The 16,463-nt window shown below is 38.7% G+C and overlaps 1 protein-coding gene across 2 annotated transcripts in view; it reads right to left on the bottom strand.

The window, feature by feature from the left end:
- Nucleotides 1-16,463, bottom strand: part of LOC121912929 (solute carrier family 45 member 4) — a 59,186-nt gene that overhangs the window by 11,553 nt on the left and 31,170 nt on the right. For both annotated transcript variants that reach the window (XM_042435490.1, XM_042435491.1), the window contains exon 4: nucleotides 580-768. In XM_042435490.1, coding sequence (XP_042291424.1) covers nucleotides 580-768 — 189 coding nt within the window. The remainder of the gene's footprint in view (nucleotides 1-579; nucleotides 769-16,463) is intronic.

Below are 16,463 nucleotides of genomic sequence, written 5' to 3'. Positions count from 1 at the left end.
TGAAAATGATGACTGATAATGCAAAATGACAGAATGATAATATGAAAAAAAAACTATGTATAAGTAGTGTATCTGTATGTAATCTATGTGCACATGAAGTGTGTCTATAGCGTAACTGGATCCTAACTACTCAACCAACCGTTACTGTTACGAAGTGCTCTGAAAATAGGCGAAATTAGGTGACTTGACTAACCGAAATAAACTCAGTCACAAGGCGTCATGGGATTGTACAGAGTGTATAATTGTTTTGTCATTAAAGCAGTTGTGATGAGGTGCAGCTCATCTTCATGCTTTTAGACTTAGCACTTTACACATGTGACTAGAAGTCATGTCACAAATTGAAAAGGACGCAACAGCTTCACACAGCAGGCAGAAGAATCATCTAAAAACAGGGCTAAAAAGGAAAAGAGCCTCCTGCTTGTGATCAGCAATAAATAGTCAAAGCGATTGATGATTCTTAAAAGAAAGTACATTGAAGTTTATCCTCTTTTAGTCACATAAAAAAAAATTCAGTCTGTCACACACACACTTTAACAAAACATAAATGACAAAAATACTGATTGTCACGTATCCGCTCACCTATCAGTGATCCATTCAGAAACAGCGCCACTCCGATCAGTGTTCCTATACAGAGAGCCAGGATGAATGGTCTCCGCCTGCCCCATCGCAGAGTGCAGCGGTCACTGGCCGAGCCGATCAGAGGGGTGAACATGAGGCCGAGGACCGGACTGAGGAACCACGTCAAGCTGTAGTACTGCTCTGGAAGACCTGGACAAACACACACACAGACAGTTACAAGTTATAGACAGGTATGCAGACAGATAGAGAGAATATTCACTACCAGTGTGGGTAGTTTAAGGATTTTAGGGCACATTTTGAGAAGATGCTGAGAGATGAACAATAAACACGTCAGATTTGACCCTGAAGTTTTACCGTTTTCCACCAGGGGGTGCAAGTAACATCCTATTTGTTGGTGCAAGAGTCACTGTTGCTATGTAATTAGTTTGAATTAAACTGAATATTTTTTAAGCCTTTATGAAACCAAAAATCAAGTGATTTTACATAAGATTTCAACACATGTGAAACAACAACAATAACCATGAAATATTACTTTATTTATATATTCTACCAATGTCAAAGTAACAACTTCATAATGATGACTGCCTGGTTAATTGAATGTAAATGGCTGTGATGTTAATTAGTGCATAAAGTATAATATAACAACATTTTCAGCCACATGTGATACCAATGTAAGTGAAAATATACAGCAGCATAAATTGGCTGCTGTGTTTGTTTTGTCACCTCAGTTACCAAAGAGCTGACCTGCGGATGACTTTTTCCAACACCTTTCCTGTTAAAACCGACACAAAAGGTAAAAGCCAAGGCAAGTTGCAACAGCGCGTGACAAGAGGACTCATCTCAGGTCTACTGAGCGTCTCTGTGAACGTTGACTCTGGATTATCGCACAAAGGGCCGCAACATTAATTCCTCTGTACTGGTAAACGAGGGGAAAATGAGCAGGAGAGTGACGACCCAGTGATCAAGTTTCTCAGGCTTTTGTGAGCAACAGACACAACAGAAAAAGCACAGACAGTGTTTTATCTGTCAAGAAGAAATAAGTTTGTGGTGCTTAAGTACAAAAGCTCTAAAGTCTTGCTGTTACTTTGGTGTCATTTCTGATTTCTGGTACTTAAGTAAACTTCATCCAACTCAAACTTGAAAGCAGCAGCTCATAAAAAGTAACTGAAAGTCGTGCCGGCTAATAGCAAAAGCAGAAGAAGGATTTTTTTTCTTTTTCTCTCCTAATGCCAAGTCTTTGAGTATTTTAAATTTAAAAAAATATACATTTCCTGAATTTAAAGGAGTGGACGTGAGCTGTACGCACACCTTGCATGTGCATGTGACCTTGTTCCTGAGCATGTGTTTAATTATTGTGTGCCTTGACTTTCCATAGTCGGAAACCAGGTGGAAGTTGAGGACTGACATGCAGACATGTACAGAAACACACAGACACGTCGCACGACAAGGTCTCAAATTAGGATGGAAATAACTTTGTGCCACACACACACACACACACAGGATGCAGCAACATAATGGAAATGCCAACTGTACACTGTGTGGGACATCTGCTTTCAATACCTGTTAATAATATCAGACAACACCTTGCAAACCAGACACACGCAGCCCATCGCTAACAAAACCAGTTCTTTATTAACTTCTAATAAAACCAACAGATACACCATTTAAACCATCATACACACACACAAACTGCTGCCTGTCACTCTCCAAGTCCTTTTCTTACCATTTTCCCTCTCTCTTTCCATCTCACACTCACACACATAACCGGAAATTACAACTCCAGTAAATGAGAGTACTATTTTTAAAGACAGAAATTATCTAACATTTACAAAATGTGTTGAATAATTAGAAACATACACATTTTAATATTCATTTTCCAATATCATCTGACAATATATGCATCTTTTACAACCCCAGAATAAGAATTTGTGAAGTGTTATACTGAGTTTCATGCATCTGTTTAGTAAAAAAACATGTTTTTGCAAATTCATGTGATAAGAATGAATTCTCAGGCCAGGACTTCTTATTATGTAACTTACGGGAGCATGGATGAATTCCTGTGAAATGGGACACATTTCTGAAATCTGCTTTTCGAGGGTCCAGTATCACTGAAATTCAAATCCTGTTTATTATATTTCATATAATTCAGAAATGTATCATTTCTAAACAAAGTTTTGCACTGAATCTAACAAAAATATCACAGCTGGACGTGGATTTGACTGTAACATGTTTCCAACCAGGACAGTGTGAAGCATTTACTAACAGAACTGCTCCAAAATCAGCAGGTTTAATTTGAATTAGGAGAGTGAGTCATCAGCTAGTCAGTGTCCGGCTTTGATGCTGTGTCCATAAGGACTTTCACCTGCTCCTTACACAGAGGGATTCAAGTTTGAGGGTGAGCAAAAGGTTAATCATCTGGTCTTTATCAAAGCTGTTGAGTCAAATCTACAGCGCACAACATCTCACTTCTTTGACAAACTGTTTGCCTTATCTTTCATTGTGCAAACTTTGGGAGTTTGTTTTACCTCCAAACTGTTTTCACTGACTGAAATCCCACATGCTGCCTATTCAGCCCTTTTTTTTTTTCCTCAAGGCCAGGTGTCCTGCAGGGATTTGTTTTCTGACAGTTGGAAAACCTGATCTGCATCTAAACTATAGCGGTCGCAGCTTGAGCAAAAACCTGAAAAACTCTGTTAATGACCTTTTAATCTATTCTGAAAATTCACCATGAAGATAGGAGATAAAGAAGCTAATCCAGCTGCATCTGCTGAGGGTTGCAAATTTATTAACTGTGCCAACAAGTTTAAAGTTTTTAACTTAACTACATGTATTTGTGAAACACCACTAACACCATGACCATTTTCCTGTCTAAGAGAATATTTTACAGCCTAAATTATAAATTAATCTCATTGCCGGAGGTTAATTTGCCAAGATAGTTCCTAGTCTGTTCTTGTCCATAGAACTCATAATTACATTACTCACATTGAAAATAAAGCTGTATTTCTATTGTATTGTTTATTACAAAAGCCATATCTCAAGGTGTGTTTTCACATTAATAAATCAATCATCACATAATAAAAAATCATCACACGCCCTTGCATTATCATTGCCAAAATAGCATTAGACTACGCCCTGGGACACAGAGCGGTGATTTGACTGAGCTGCTACTGAGAGGAAGAAGAACAAGAGTAAGTTAAGTGAAGTCAGCTGAATCGCAAATAATTAAATCAAAACTTTATCGTGGTCCCACTGGGAACTTAATGCTGCTCCCCAGAAATACATTAAATGTCATTTGGCTGCCACACTATCTGTCCTACCCCAGAGACAGACAGTGAAGCAGACAATGAGAATATCAACTCACGGATCTGTCCCATCTCTCTTTTTTAATGTCTCTGCCGGCAATTTGAGTGTATGCCAGCCAGTGTTGGCACGAAGAACAATCAATAGATCTGCTCAAAGTTTGGGAGACTTTGCAAACTTTAAGATGGATTGGCAAGTCTATTGCATGTGACATTTTACAAATTTTACTAAGAGAATTTCGATTTTAACTGACCAAACCACATCCTGACAGCAAAAAACAGAGTTCCAAGTGATACTGTAATTTTGTATTTTGTATGTATTTTAAAAAATGTGTTTTGTTAAACGCTGGCGTATTTTTCTTTCTAAAAAGGTAGTTTGTCTCACTCTGGACAAGTGAAAAAAGTTTCCAAAAGCCATAGTCCCTTCTTCTTCTCTCTTATTAAATCTATAGTCATCTCAAAAAAAAGTGAGACAATAGAGATGTTGACTACTGGAAAATGGCTGCAGATCAATACGAGGGCGATGCCACTGATATTTCATTCCTCAGTGAACAATAGGGAGGGAAGAAAGCAGAGTTGATGGTGGCTAATTTGATTGAGAGGACATTAGGCTGTTATTAATTTATAATCCACTTTCATATTTTTCAAACAGGTGTCTTCAATGAGACAAACATCAATAGCTGAGTGCCGTGATATCAAATTATTAAGAGTTAATGACAGAAAATGTCCCCAACCTCCTGCACAGATCCATTAAAAGCACTCTGAGTCGGAGCAGTTACTGACAACAGTCTGAGGTGTGACTCAGTCTGGATAGATTACCTACTGACTGAGGAAATGCATAAAGAAGAAGACTTTGACTGGTTCTTGACAGACAGCAGAATGAGACTGAAGCTCATTTGATTAAGTAAATTCAGGAAAATCTTGCAGCAGCTGGAAGTTTGTTGGAGGAGTTTGTTTATCTGCTAAATGCTGCTGTCATGTGAAAACCTCCCTGTTCCAGTCCTGGTGATTTCCATGTTTTACAGCTGCTGATGAATCACGTGTTATTCTATGGCAGGACTTTCTTTTAAAGTACAGTTTATAGAGTCTAGAGCTGCAACAAGTTTAAAACTAGTTTTCTCTGCTTGTCTAATTGTTCGACAGCCCACATATGGGGGCAGGTGCACAGAGATGGGCCGTTTCATATGTGTCTGATTCAAAAATACCTGCCCCCCTTCACAACTTATGCCAACTTTAATGTGTGGCTTCAAGATTTTTTTTTTTCTGCATTTTTGCCTTTATTCGATAGTTGACGGTAGAGAGAAACAAGGAACATGTTGAGAGAGAAAGGAGCTTAACAGGGATCGATTTCTGCGAAAGGGTGAGACTGAGACTAACAGGAGTGTTGTTGGCTTGTTAGTGTTTTTATGAATGCAAATTAAAAGCCTTCATGCAAAACAAATAGATTACAACGTCTTGTACTGTGGTGTAGCTGCAGGTGGCAGCAAGTTAATTGGGTTTTAACCGAGGTTACATACTGGTGCGCTTTTGGAAATTTTTCACCATGTTTTTCTAAACAGACCAAGTAAACTGCAGGTGGTTACTGACATTTGGGCAGAACCTAACATGCCTGTTCACCACAACCTCTCACCCAAACTCAAGGTACAGTCGCAGGGGAAAACCCCTCTTAGCTTTGATTATATAGAAACGGATATTATTGCAACACTTCTGTAACAGCTGCCTCCATCTTAAATCACCCACTTGATTCGAGGTGCACTGAACACTGCTGGCAGTAAGAAAAAATACCAACCTGCTAAATTATGAAAATATGATGTCACTTTAAATGAGTTCAGTATTATTTACAACAAAATGCGTCATCTGTCTGCGAGTGAATGATGCCAGGAATGTCCATTTCTGGCCCCAGTGATGCAACTATTTTCATTACAGACTAATCTGTTGCTTATTTTTTTATTAATCAATTTATTGTTTACTCTATCAAATGCCTGAAAATTGCAAATGAAAAGAAGAAATCCAAAGAACAATTTATTCATTATCAAAATAGTTGCTGATTAATTTTCTATTGAACGACCAATTGACTAATTGTTTTCACTGGTTTTATTCCAAAGTGCTTTAAAATGGGCCTTTCATTCACCCAAATATACACTCTTACATGTGTAGTGGCAAAGCTGACATGCAGTGCATTGGATTGGCCATTGGGAGCAGTTGGGCTTTAGTGTTTTGCTCTTGAACAGTTCTGTGTGTGGACAGGAGGAGCCGGGGATCGACCGACCAACCTTGTGATCATTGGATGACCTGCTCTAAATCCTGAGCCTTATAAAACATTAATGAATCTCTACCATCCTCCTCTCAAAACTCCACAGGATTATTAAAAAACACAGCTTGAGCTTAAAAATAGAGTCGTCTTTCCTTTTTTGGACATCTTTCTAGCATTTTGAACATCTGTTTTCCCCCAGATAGAGATAAAATGGAGAGTTTGAATCATACCGGCTCCTCTGAGTGGCATTCACACAGGAGTATTACATTACAAAACTTTACACACACAGTTCCTGATGTCCTGTACAAATGTCGACCTCTGCCTTTCTCGTGAGAGAGCCATGAACAGGGTTTGACCCCTGTTGCCGTGGTGACCAGGTCTTGGGAACCCTGTCACCACGGAGACTCCATCACCTTCGCTTCCTGGCTCCTAATATGGCCGTGTCATTCACACAGCGCTTCCTGTTGTGGGGTTTGTTCAGACTGAGGAAAGTTTTGTTTCAAGCTTTGTTTGTCTCCAATCTTTTTTTTTTGTTCTCCCCCTTCTTTTTTTCTCTGGCACACACACACACACACACACACACACACACAGAGCAATACATAAACACACACACCTATGTGTTCATAGATACCCGGAAAAACTGAATGTGCACACACAAACACAGACTCTAAAATGCACACACACATACACAAAGGCACACACACAATACCTGCTAAGACTCAAACAGCCATAAAGTAGGAGACAAAGCAGCAGATAGGAATCTGTCTGTCTGTAAGTTTGTCAACATCAAAACAGGAAAACTGTTCCTAATAAACAGTTCTCACACACAGACACACAAACATAATGCAGAAAAACACAGTCAACACCGAGCAAATAAAGACATGTCTCTGTTCCCACACACAGACATACAGACGCACCTAAAAAAATTAAAAAAATAAAAAACTTGCACAGCTGAGTTCCCACACAAACTTGTAGGTACAAACACACACACAGACACACACACACAAGAAACAATACTGAGAGAATCAAGAAGCAGGAAGTATTTTAGAAAGAGAGAAACAGAAATGAGTGTGGTAAGAGACAGGGAGGGAGGAAACAGGGAGAGAAGGAGTGTGAGAAAGGATTAAGATCAAAGAAACACAAAAGGGGAGGACAGCGAGAAAGGGATAAGGTGAGAGGAGGAGGAGGAGGAAATTTGGAAGACAGAAAGGGAGAAAGCCGGAAGGATGGAGATACCGACAGAAAAAAAAGTTAATATTCAAGCTTTCAGATGGCTGTGAGTGTTGCTGATTGATCGTGGGAAAGAAAAATGTACAATCTCCTCCATCTATCATCAAAGCGCTCCTTTTACTATGCACATTTCCTCCTTACACACACACACACACACATACTAAAAATGGAGCTCAATGTATGACTGTTGGAGTACAGACTGCCCATTCATCACAACTTCTGCATAGACTTTGTGTGTATGGGTGTGTTTCTCCTCATCATCCCTGCACTGAAAAATTCACCAACAGTAAAACTTTGTGGTATCCAATTGCAAATCTAAAATTAGACATAGAGTGTTTTGGACTTTCCAAAATATAATTGCATGAAAAACATTGTGAAACTGTGAAAAATGAGAAAAGCTATCGTGTTACTAGACCACTTCTAAGTTGACACCACAATTACTTGAGCTTTTCCTTCTCCATATGCCTTTAACTTTCATTTTCACAATTACTGTAAATACTGCTTTCTTTTTAAATGTTCCCGATCAGTTGATATGAATACTATGAGTTCCACCTAAGCTGCAACATTTTCACAACAGTCCCCTCCTTGTTTTCAGGAAGAACCTGAACAAGGATTACTGTATGTCTTGTACAATTTGTTTTTTTAATGGTTTCCTGCAGCTACATGAAGCTGTAAAATGTGTCCCTGTGTATTCTGCTGTTCTGGAAATGTTTTAGCCCCTGAAATCACATGAAATTTTTCCTCCCTTTTTTTTGTTGCAAAATGCTTCATTTAATATGTAGGTGCTTGACAATCATTCAAGGATTAGTGGCAAGCTGCGATAAATATAATTCAAACTCATGATATACAGTTAATTATCACTGACTGATGTCTGTGTAGGACTGATTATTAAGTGTCCAGCCATATTACATTTCCATCTGTACAAGTTTTTTTTTTTTTTCTGGACTGTCAGATGATTACATTTAGCTTGTGAGATGTGTTTTGGTGAAAACTCAACAAAAAAGGAAGGAGACTGATGAATGCAGTGTGCCCCGTACACTCACCGTTGGACTAATTAATTTGATTATAAAACAAAAACTAAAAGAAAGGGAGTCTGATTGTAGGTTTTCAAGCTGGAAATATATAATATATTTCCCACAGAAAGACCAAAACCTGATTTAGCTTATTTCTCTGTGCCACAGACCTCCATTTTGCCCAATAACCCTTATAAACACATCTCTGAGCCACAATGTTGCACTGGGTGACATGGTCTTTTATTACCATAAACATGGTCACTGTAGTTTATTTAGACACTATGTTGCTGCTGGAAATATTCACTTATGCTTCATTAATGTGTATTAATCCGCCACTGAAAATAGTTCCCAACAAATGTAATTTTTACTCCTGACTGAGTAACATTTGCTAAAAACCACAGTGCCCAGCTGTTTCAGGAAATCACTTAATTAATTTTGAAAATGAAACTACATATTTGTGACACGTTTTTTTAAGACTGGAGCCACAAGATGATTAGGGCCACAGTCAGAAGTCAGAAATTGAGGAGAGATGCGGACTAACACATCGTTGGGATTTCTTGACAATGAGAAAAATATAGAATAACGTCAATTTTATTCTTTAGTCAGTTTTCTTCTTCTGCTTCACACATGTTGACTTTCAAAAAACATCTCAATCAACTGTGGTCAATCTGGTAGAACATCAACATCACTGTGTTTTGAATAATTCAAATCAACCCCTCCATCCAACTCTCTTAATCTTCTACTTCACCTTTCACGACCATATCAATGCGTCTTTCCAGTAAAAAAGAAACACAATCGATCTATTCTCACACCTACATCTCTCCATCCATTTCCCTCCCCATTTCCTCTCACTACTTCTCCGTCACAATGAACTTAAAGTGAGCAATGCCCAAACAAAACTCCAATATCTACAAATATCAACCCCATTCTCTCCTTCTTCCCCCCTCACCTCTCCTCTCCTCTCTCTGTTTCCATCCCCCCCTCATTCCCATTCTCCCGTAAACACGAAACAATCCTTTCATATCCTGCGCTGGCGTGAGAAAACCACAAGGAAAATGACAAGCGTCCCCGAAAAGAGCCAGAGAAATGGTGTGAAAGTGAGAGTAGGGCAGAGGTCATGACGGGAGAAAGTGTGCAGGAAGGAAGGAGGGTGAGAGCGAGAGGATGAGAGAGAGCACGAGGAAAGGAAAAAATGGAAGCAGGTGTTTTTGAAAAAAACAAAACGTACAGTATGAATTGTGTCAGGTGTACTATTCAGAAACGGGGGAAGAAAGAAATGTGGCTTGTGGCAGATGGTCTTCGAGAGCAGATTTACAATATTAACATCAATATTTTATTATTGATAAGCGTCTGGCTAGAGGTTTTATGCCAACACTGAAGGCTGTAGGATTTTTCATACTGGTGATTTCAATACAAACACACAAAAAGGCCCGTTTTAATACCAGCCTCTCTTTTAAGAAACTACAATCTGTGACACAAAATGTAAACGAAAGTGTACCACCAACAATCAGGACAAATGTATATATCTGCTACTACTCTCAAACTGATTGACAGGTCAGGAAATAACATGAGACAACAAGTTATTGAGTGTTGCTGCTGTTGTTGTAGCAGTATTTGTGAACATAACAGTAACATTGACTTGTGTTGGGGGTTAGAGCCTGTTGTCATTACTGAACGACTGAATGAAGGAGAATCTACTTTTAAAAGGACATTTCTTTAATTTGGAGTAAAATGTTTTATGTGCTTTAAAGTATGCACTATGCAGAGGGTGACAGCAATGGCATCAGCCAGGAAAGTTTTGATAGAAACAGAATGAAGAGAACAATGTGTGCTGTGCTCAGATGGTCAAATTACAAAAAACAATACCAATGAAACTTCTGCATTCTGGCCACTAAAAAAAATGAGTTTTGTTTTTGTTTTTTCTCACTAAAAAGGTTTTTACATATATTAAAAGCTATTCAAATAAAGCTGGGTGTGTTTTGTAATCACAATTCTCCCCTCCCCTCCCCCCTTTCGGTTAATCTGTGAAAGAACACTTATTTAATCCAGGCTTTAAAACAATAAAATATTTTTTAAAAGTTGGGGTGGGTGCATATTTTTTACAGGCGCTGCTAACAGCTCTCTAACCAACCCTGGTGAGTAGCTTGTGCCACCTGCTAACTTTAACTTGAACCATAAATCACGCTCACAAGGACCATAAAGTGAGAGAAGGAAACAATCGAGACAATCGAGAAGGAGAGCGACAGAGAGAAGGAGTGAGTCACTGTACTTCCCAGCAGCAAGAGATGGTGAGAACATCAATCACACAACAGGACACACACAAAGTCTACAGGCCACACACACACACACACACATACTCAAGCTAATGCAGACACAAGGCACACAAGCCACACAGCCAAGGTCATTTTTAAAAAGGGGCTTGTGGAGTGAAGCACTATGAGTGTGTGTGTAGCACTGCAGACGACAACAAACTGCTAATTCAATCAATGCAGAAAGTAGAACAGACGTGAAAGAAATAATCTCAAAAAAAATGTTCTAAATGTAAGAAAGATAATGAGTGTAGCATATTTTCACATTCATTTGAAAATTATTACACTCAATAAAAACTTAGCCAGATCTCAATGTGTGTGTGTGTTTGTGTGTGTGTTGTCACAGATTGTTAATATCATTCTTTAGGGCGGGTGAGAGGGGTGTGGGGGGGCTTTATCCTGCATACACACACACAAACTTGCTTTATATTTAGTGGAAACTGGTTTTAGAGTTGTCCATTCAGCTCATTTAACACAAAAGACGATGTGTATGTGGGTGTGTGTGTGGCTGTGTCTGTGTGAGGCAAAAACCCTCCACCAATCGTCCTCTCTATGTAAAAGGTGACATTAAAATTGCATGAAGCTTGCATGTATGCACACACACACACACACACACACACAAACACACACACACACACACACACACACAGATGCTTCTAGTCAGCAGAGTTACGTAACAGCACTGCAGTAAACTGGCTACCTCCCACTGACAGAGGGAGAGGGAGGGAGAGATTAATACAGAGAAAGAATGGAAATTAACAAAGGTTCAAATGTATTTATTCTTTACTACGATGACTCTACTATTTAATTCAAGTAATATATGACCAAATGCGATTGACAGCATGGAGGCGGACCTCTGACTGTCACTGACCTATCACACACAGGAAGCTCCAACCAGCATCATTTGCTGCCCTTTCCCTACAAAAGAAGTAATCAATTAAGCCAATCAAAAGTGGTCTTATGTAACCACAAGTACAGTAGGTCAGCAAAAATTCTTGTTATAATGATGTGTTCAAGTGACTACTGTCGATTTTAAAATTGTACAACTAAGATGTTGCAGTGGTTTGAGTTACGATTTTTCAGTAACTTTAATTTTAAAAGACATACTAAGCAGGATTTGTTGGTCGGTGTTTGTAAACACAACATTCAAAGTTGGCACCTCCACCCCGGCCAGAGCAAGAGAGAGAGAGAGAGAGAGAGAGTGAGAGAGGGCGAGAGAGAGAGAGAGAGAGGTGTTGGAGCAAGCTAAAGAGTGAATGAAGAGAGGAAGCGGCGCCAGGGAGAACAAAACAGTGAATCAAATACGTTATTTTTCCAATTGTTTTATGCCTCTTACGTTCTAAAGTACAAATAAACACACCCACACCTTCGCACCACTCGGTGGGAAGGTGCCGAATTGCCGGATTTTGTGTGAATGCAGCCAAAGCTCATGCTTCACCCTGTCCACTGTGGCCTCTCTGCTCTGTGTGTGTGTGCGTGTGCGTGTGCGTGTGCGTGCGTGTGTGTGTGTAGCTCAGCCCTGTCCTCGGTCAAGCAGACACACAGACAGAGAGCAGAGGAGACGGAGACAGCGATGTAACCTAGCTGCTATGTTTTTATAGAGTCTCGACCTCACACCCTGCACGCTGTTATTGGCTGGGGGCTACACACCCACTGCCCGAAGATTGATGACAGAAACGTCCTGAACACAGCAAAATAATGAGAAAATACAGGCAGAGGGCAGAGTCTCAAACACTGCAACACACTTCTAGTGGGTCATAAGTGATGGCTGACAGGGATTGTTTTTGTATGACTCTTGTGATGACCTCTGGTGTCATCTGTGTTTGGCCTTGGGATTTACCTGTCTGCTCTGTTTCTGCTGGTGTTCGTTAGGCCAACTGGCAACACCTGAGGGTTGTTGCCGGGTTGTTAAAGTCCGGGCTGCAGCTGTGGCAGTCTCTCTCTCTCACTCTCCTCTGACTGCTTGCAGCTGCTGCTGCGTACAGCTCTCTGGCTGACTCTGCTGCTACTGCTCTCCCCTCTTCCACACAGACGCCTTTTTTGATTTGGTTATGTTTCTTTAGTTCTTTGTTTTTGCTTTTATGCACCGTACAACACCCACCCACACACACATCTTCCACTCATGCACAATACACTACTGATTATACTGACATCCACAAACCATATTGTAAATATTTAGTTAATTTGTCTAATTTGATTTAATAAATGATCTTTTGTTACTCCTGTAACCTGGTTTGTCTCCTATTTTGTTGTGGCCAAAGAGCCGGGTCATAACTCCTGCATAGTATGCCTTTAAACTAATTTCTTTGACATTTTCGGTGAAATGTTTACACAAATTTCATTAATTTGCAAATATTTAATTGTTAATTTTTTTTGACATTTTACAGACAGGGTGGTGCAGTTTGGTACCAACTATTTAAAAACAATGGAAAAAAGTGTTATGTTGGTTTAGTACTGACTCAATATATTGAGGTTCATATGTAGATTTGATTAAAAATTCTTTGACAGAAAAAAAACTTACTTTTAATTATGTAGTTCTGTGTGTCATACCATACATTAACATATAAGGACGTTCCTTTATAAATAACTGAACACTTTTTTCCATTTTTCTTATAATTTGTACCCAGTTGCACCTCCCTTTCTATAAATTGTCAAACAAATTAACCATTAAATATCGGCAAATTACTGAAATTTGTATAAAATTAAACAACCTGTAAAATAAAGCGTCACTGATTTTTCCCATAAACACATGATGGACAACTGGCAAACCAAAGTACCAGGTTAATGACAAATGAATCAATATAATTTCCTTTCCTCTATCTTAATATGTGTAAATGATTGTAACAATTGTCTCCATTGGTCCACTCCAGTTCGTGTCGTGTACTAACACAGAACACAAACAGCTATGTTATCTAGTTACATGATAATCTTCCAGTCTTCTGAGTTGAAGAAGGCCGACCACATGCTTCACAAAACAAGTTTGTTGAGCTAAAGGCAACATTGATTTTCTGACAGTGAGTTAGTATTTCTGAGATTCACTTGAAGCTTGTTTTTCTGGCCCGAAACAACAAGGCTGCAGGGTAAGCTAACACTAACTACTACAAACAAACACAGAAATCCCGGCTAAACTGAAACACAAAGTTACCTTCATAGAGTTTATAAATAAGCAACTGTAACATCACTGTTCCTCTGATATAAAGATTTCAGTAGCCTCAGAGCCACAAGAATCCAAGTAAATAATTTAGTCATCTGACCATGTCCATGTGGACTGTATGCATGGACATTAATTACACTTCATGGATTTTTTTTTCATATTTTTATGATTATTATTATTTCATATTTGGGAGGACTTTATAATGCCCTTGGCTGCTTTCCTCCCTTGCATATATCCTTTGATCTCTATTATTTTACCATATTTTAACTGTGTGAAAAGTATAACTAACAGTGTGACCTCTGCAGATGTGGTATAAACAGAACTTAGGATAATATCCAACCTTTAACCATTAAGATATACCTGACAAAAGTTGACTTTTAAGCAGCGCACCTTATGGTTGCAGAATTGAGGCCCTTTCTTAAATTGTCATCAATGTCAAAATCACACAAGCAACTGGTGACTGTGATAATAAGTTCACATGCAGCACTAGTCACATTCCCAAAGAACCAGACCTTCTGTACTTAAATTACTGGAAATGTGACAAAACCAGATTAGTCTGTCAGTGTCCATCCATCAATCCTCTCAATTATATACTGTCAAAGTCAACGAGCCTCAGTGAGAGAGAGCAGATGTTTTTTCAATTCCCCTTTTTTTAAAAAACACACACACACACACACAGACACACACACACACAATAACCCTGAGGCCAGCCATTACTGCCTCTCTTCCTGGCTCCTATTAGGCCCGTTGTGTGTGTTTATGTGTGTTTATGTGTGTGTGTGTCCAAGTGCCAAATGTTGCTAGGTTTATAGATTTTCTAGCCAGTTTGACTGACTAGTGCACTACAGTTCAATTCATTCAGTATTTATGAAAAATAAACACATGTCAAGTGGAAAAATGACACAGAAACAGTCGTAACTTATAAACTGTGTGTTTTTCGTTTATTTTTAGACAGCTCCAAAACATTTGGGCTCGATTTGGTGTTTTTTTGTATATAATTCTTCAAACCCAGAAAAGTATTTTTTCATTGACTATTACGGTAAAAACTAAATTGGCTAGATTTTAATATTAGATTTCTGGATTTCATTTGCCAGTCTTACATTCAGGGTGCGGTTATGATTAATCATTTCAGAATGTGTGTGTTGTGAAACTGTTACAGGATGATACACACACATTAGATTCAACAGAAGCTTTATGTCCCATTAGTGTTGAGATCACTAGGTTGTGATGTTCTGAACAAACTGTGAGTGAAGTGTTAATTCAGTGTGGGTTTTTAATGTTTACATCTGATCTATTTCCATTTTGGGCCTTTTGGAGGTCATGTGAGTCTTGTTAAACAAAACATCTGTGATGGGAGCTCTATCATCGACCTGCACCTGCACATTCTCGGGTGTCTAAACAGATAAACATAACATAACTCATGGCTTCTCCACCTGCAGAGCTGAAACGATTAATTTAGGAGTCAGTTTGCAGAAATGTAATTTAGATTATAAACAGTCAATTACATTTTCTGGCTGTCACTTCACAGCTGCTAAAATTATGCCAAACAATGGTAAAACTATTTGATGTTTATTTGAATAAGACTTGCATGTATACATAAAATATGTAACTTAATCTTCTCTCATTTAAAGCACAAGCTTGTGTGCAATTTTTGTCTCAAAATGAGCTTGTGTTTATTTTGTTTGTTTGTGTTTTGATCCCCATAAATACAGACTAAAAATGGTTGGTTTACTTTTAGCTAATATGCACTTGTTAAGCAATGTTAGGACTTTTTATCATTGGCTCTGGTGCTATTTGATGAGTGTTGGCTATCATCTTCTGACATTTTAGATGAAACCCTCTGCCCTCCCTGAACTAAACTGGGGAAAAGGTGACAATTTATAATTTATGATTTATTTATTTAGTATTTTTACTTATATTTAAATTAATATCTAAATAGTTTTGAATAATTTGAATAATTTGTATAATTGTATTTATATGATTTGTTTATGTGCTTTGTGTTTTATCCTGCATTTCTGTTTCACTGCTGCACAACCGAACACACTCTGGGGATAAATTAACCGACTTTTTGATTAAACTTATATGCAATAATGTAACAATGTAATGAAAATAATCATCTTTAGCTGCAGCTTTCGTTTAAAGAATTTGCTTTCCCTGATGTTTCTTTGTCCCTCGTCATCACCTGAGAGCTCGGTGGTGGTTTTGTTTTTGATGACTTCACCTCCCTGGAGGGGGTGGGGTGGGAGTAATGTGCTGACAAACAACTACACACACACACAAACACACACACAATCAGTTCTGCATTCCTCACATATCTAACACTAATAGCACACACATACCTAGCTTATCGCCTGTTGCATGGAAAAACATGCACACCCATACGAACGCACATAATATGGCTTTGTCTTGAAGACTAAAATATTTGCTGACTCTGCATTTACTCAACATCACACAAACACAAGTACACATAACATGTACCACAGTGTTTATGATGGTAGAACTTTCTCAATGGCCCCTTCATGGTCCATAGACCATATGTTGGGAACCACTGGCATCAGTCATCACATACTGGTGTTGCTGTTTGTCTTGTCTTTCATTGCATCTGTGCTACAGCCATAACCCCGC

The sequence above is a fragment of the Thunnus maccoyii genome, chromosome 15 (assembly GCF_910596095.1).
Source record: "Thunnus maccoyii chromosome 15, fThuMac1.1, whole genome shotgun sequence".
NCBI classification, from domain to species: domain Eukaryota; kingdom Metazoa; phylum Chordata; class Actinopteri; order Scombriformes; family Scombridae; genus Thunnus; species Thunnus maccoyii.
This window is presented reverse-complemented; position numbering and strand designations above follow the sequence as displayed.